This window comes from Lupinus angustifolius, chromosome LG10 (assembly GCF_001865875.1).
Source record: "Lupinus angustifolius cultivar Tanjil chromosome LG10, LupAngTanjil_v1.0, whole genome shotgun sequence".
Lineage (NCBI taxonomy): Eukaryota > Viridiplantae > Streptophyta > Magnoliopsida > Fabales > Fabaceae > Lupinus > Lupinus angustifolius.
In genome coordinates, this window is record NC_032018.1 from 10,552,577 (window position 1) to 10,557,026 (window position 4,450).

The following is a 4,450-nucleotide window of genomic DNA, read 5'->3' on the forward strand; positions in this document are numbered from 1 at the left end:
AGGATCAATGAGAGAGATGCCCAGAAAGTATTTGATACGACATCATCCTGAAATGGACAGTTTCGCTAGAACAGATCGATAATATATATATATATATATATATATGTGTGTGTGTGTGTGTGTGTGTGCTTGAGAGGAATAAGTTTTGGTGCGATCAAATCGGCTTGTTGTGGGACCTATACTCTCGGTTATTTCCAAATAGTTATTGGGAGGATAATGGTGTAAGGATCATGGACATATACATAGCATGCATATATGGTATTTATCGATATTGATTCTAAAATCATAAGTTTTATACTCCATTCATCATTAATACATGTGTGTATGATCATATGATATATATGTACTTGTTCTTTGTCTTGGGGTGATATTTTGTGGTATTCCATGACGTCAATGATAATTTTTTCATCAGATGTTTTACTCCTTCTCTTTCTTTTTGGTATACTCGTATACATCCATGTTTAAATGGACAAATCTTCGATGATCAGGGGCTACCGCTTTACCATGTCCCAGGAGGGGGCATGGAGCGTTGAAGGAAACAAATACACCTTCACTGGTCCATGCGACCTGGAATTGGATCTCCTATGTGATGGCTCTATATTGCATCTCTTGACACATTACTCAGTTCGGGAAGCATCATTCACCCTACCAGAGCGAAGGTCCGTACATGTCGGTCCATCCGCACCAGTTGAGGCACGAGGCAGATTGGAGGTTGTCAGGACCTGGCCCCAACCAAAATTCTCATCTACTGACTCAACGCCAAGAGGGACGGAAGGAGCACGCATGGCTACTTCATCGGGGCCTAGGGGGTACACCCCGGACCCTTCGATGGATTGGGCAGCAGATGAGGTGGTGGAGGACGAGGACGATGACTGTGTAAAGTTATTTTGCATAGAGGATTCAGTGGAGGTTATAGAGATATTTTCAGACTCCGAGATCGAGGAAGACCCGAGTGAGGTTTCCAGTGCACCATCGATCTAGGAGCTCCTTTCTTTCTTTTGATAGGAAACTTGTGTATGATACTTTTATAATGCCAACGCCCCCAACATTATTTTTTTTTATTTGTATTTTTAGTCTTTGTTAGGGGTGAAGAATAGACTCCGCCTTGTATTTTGTAAACCATGATGTACGTATTACAAATTCAAGAATTGATTAATAAGAAGTATTCAGAAAAGAATTGTGTTTCGTTCAATTATATTTTAAGTATTAAGAAATTATTTCCGCAAAGATTTAAAAATATGACGTCTTGAAAGAGAATAGATAAAATGGAAAAAATGATTTGTAAGTTATATGTTACATAAAAGAAAAAAAAATTTACCCATTTTTCCAAGAGATTAAATATAGTAATTATGAAATGATTTTCGGGGCGTTACAGGCAAAATGGGTCGGACGATACAGGCAAATAAGCAAAATTTGAATGTCCTGCTCACAAAAAAGTGTGGGCTATACACGCCTATAGATATTGTGTGTTTTGTCATCTATACTTATGATCGTGGTGGGATGTCATGGTTGAAGTGTTGTGTGATGATAGCCTAATACAAGGTGTTGTCAATTCTTGAAAAACTATAAGGTTGAAAATAATGAAAATTGAAAACCACATAAAATTGGAGTTAAACTTATAAAATTGGTAAGTAAAATTAGTTATTTAAAATTTCAAAAACTTACAAGTAAATAGAACTTAGCCTTTGTTTGATAGAGTATAAATAGAAGAGAAAGAGAATGAGATGAGAGAAGTTGAAGAGAAATAAGTTTTTCTCTCTTTTGGTTTAGGGGAAAGTTGAAGAGGAGAGAATGAAAATGGAATGGGGCCGATAAGATTTCTTTCTCCTCCAAAGTGAGGAGAAAATGGGAGAGGGAGAGAGACTAGGATCTATTATTCAAAACTGTGTCATAAATCATGTTTTCTGATCAATGATATTGAAGCGAAATAAAATAAAATAAAGAATATAAAAAAAATTAATTGACATGACATGTTTTCACTAACTTAAGGTATAGTTTGGGACATAATTTGAGACAATAGATTCTTGTCCGGGAAGAGTGAAGATAAAAATCACTTACTTCTCTTCTTTTTCTATATAACCAAACAACATTAAAATTCACTATATTTCTCTCGTTTCATTCTCTCTCTAACATTTATTTGGTCTTAGTTTCTTCTCTCCAGCCAAAGGAAGCATAATAAAGTCTCTCAATATTGGGTATGAAAACAATCTTTCTTAGAATATGTGAGATATTGTAAGAGTTAATTAATTAATAATGTAGTTATTGATTAATTGCGTAAGAGTTAATTCATTAACCGGATAGTTGTTTCAGTTTGTTAAGGTGAACTTTGTGTATGATAATTGATTAATTAACAAAGTTATTCCATTATTTCATTAACCGATTCTGTTTTCTGTTTTAGTAATCATTGTATGTAAATGAGTATTCTCATAATCTTTGTAACTAATTACATAATGAGAAATCAATTATTCAGTTTTGACATTCTTTGCTTCTCATTCTTCATTCTTTAAGCTTTATTTCATATCATTTTTAATCATCAAGAAGTTTACTCTTTCATGGCTCATACCAAACTTTAACAATCTTAGTCTTAATTTTTATTACCAATACAATTGTGCCAAAACTAGGGATCTGAATGTATAATATCTTTTTTTTTTGGTAAATAGAATGTATGATATCTAAATAAATTATTTGGTTTTTTATTTTATATTGGGGTTTCACTTTGGTACTCTATGTTTTAAACGATTTATTTATTTATTTATCTTTTACTTTTTAATAAAGTTTAAATCTGATCCTTTCCATCAGTACTACTATAATGGTGCTAGACTTGGATTTTTTTCATTAACTTTTCTACATTTTTCACTCAAATTTGTGTTTTAAAGTTGTAGCTATGAATCTTAATATCTTTCTTAGTCTAAAACTCATCCTAAAATCTACAAACACGAGGCCCAAATTGAAACTCCTTTTAGAAAATAAAGAACTAAAACAAATCATTTATTAATTAAAGAACCAAATTGAATCTTATCATTTGAAAAGACTAAAATAAAACAATGAGACAAGAGTCAAAATACTAATCAAGCATATCTAAATATCTAACTTGCTTTCAAGAAATGGAACTTCTCTTAATACTTTGCTTGAGCTATTTTAGTTTACATATTTATCCAAGGAAAAGTGCTTCTTCACCCCAATATCTAAATCAAAATAGTTCATCCAGAAGAAAATGTTGGATGAAGGAATATTCTAACACTAAGAATATATACCAAAATCTCATACAATCATTTTTGTAACATTCACTTAGATCTTAATCTGTACATATTAATGTATAAATCAAGCTCTTCCTGGTGTCTTAGGATCATGCCTGTTATTTGCACCTGTTCCTGGATAATCATTTCTTTCAAAATCCATCCTTCCCTCTACCATGAACTCTTCTGCCATATCAAACTTTTCTTCTCCATTTCTGAAATCTGAAGCATCCTACAATTATTGACAGAAAATTGTATTCACTCATTTAAAACCCTTTATTTCATCTAGAGAGGAACTCTTAAATTTTTCAATATATATATGACTAGAATTGTTTAGCTTCATATTAATCCTAAGTCACCAAGCTCTAACCTGAACTAGTGTAGTTTGGATTGAAGATTTGTTCTTCTTTTGCAAAAGGCTTCCTGCACACAACGAAAAATCAGTATACCAAGTAAAGGAATAAAAGGCAGCACAGTGCACAAGACTTCTATTCAATAAGGTCTGAAGAGAAATAGAATAAAGGTATGCAATCTTATTCCACTATTGTTTCTAGGATTTGAATCAGGGAATTATAGGTAATGGAATTAAGCCAAAATAAAATTAAAAGTAAAAATACAAACAAGAGAGATATAATTATTGGTGAAGTTTCATCCTTACTTCTTGTTGGGACAAAAGCAGATGAGAGAACAAAAGAAAATATCAGAAGGAGTATGAGCAATTGCAGGGAAACTTTGTGCATCATGTTGTAAAAGGAGAGAGATCTGAAAGCTGATGAGGGAAGTGATTATTTTAGAGGAACCCATGTGGAGAAACAGCTTATATAGAAATCTAAGGAGAGAGAATAATTTAGATTTCAATATTACGTGACAGCCTAGGCACTATTGTTCCAAGTCAACTTCAACTTTTAGTATAGTAATTATCTATTATTAAAATGTTGTCTTATTCTCTTTCTGACTCTAATCATTCTAATATTGTCACATGAATAAAAAAAAGTTTTAAAAAACAAAAGGTAACAATTTTATATTATTTGTTAAAATTTAATTAATCCGAGACAAGAAATGAGATACATTAAAAACAAGTGATCTCCTTATCAACTTTTACACGTTTATCATTTAATTTCTTATGGCAAGACATTTTCTGAATTAATAAATATATATTTTGTGGCGCATATAGTTCCACTTGCTGACCTTATGGCCTAATATGCCTTCTCGAC

At 32.2% G+C, this 4,450-nt stretch overlaps 1 protein-coding gene across 1 annotated transcript; it reads right to left on the minus strand.

Moving 5' to 3' along the window:
• On the minus strand, positions 3,080–4,061 carry LOC109358952. The gene is made up of 3 exons (XM_019603464.1): positions 3,895–4,061; positions 3,607–3,659; positions 3,080–3,468 (listed from the first exon to the last, which is right to left on the minus strand). The coding sequence occupies exons 1-3, from the start codon at positions 3,977–3,979 to the stop codon at positions 3,322–3,324; spliced, it is 285 nt and encodes a 94-aa protein (XP_019459009.1). The 5' UTR covers positions 3,980–4,061; the 3' UTR covers positions 3,080–3,321.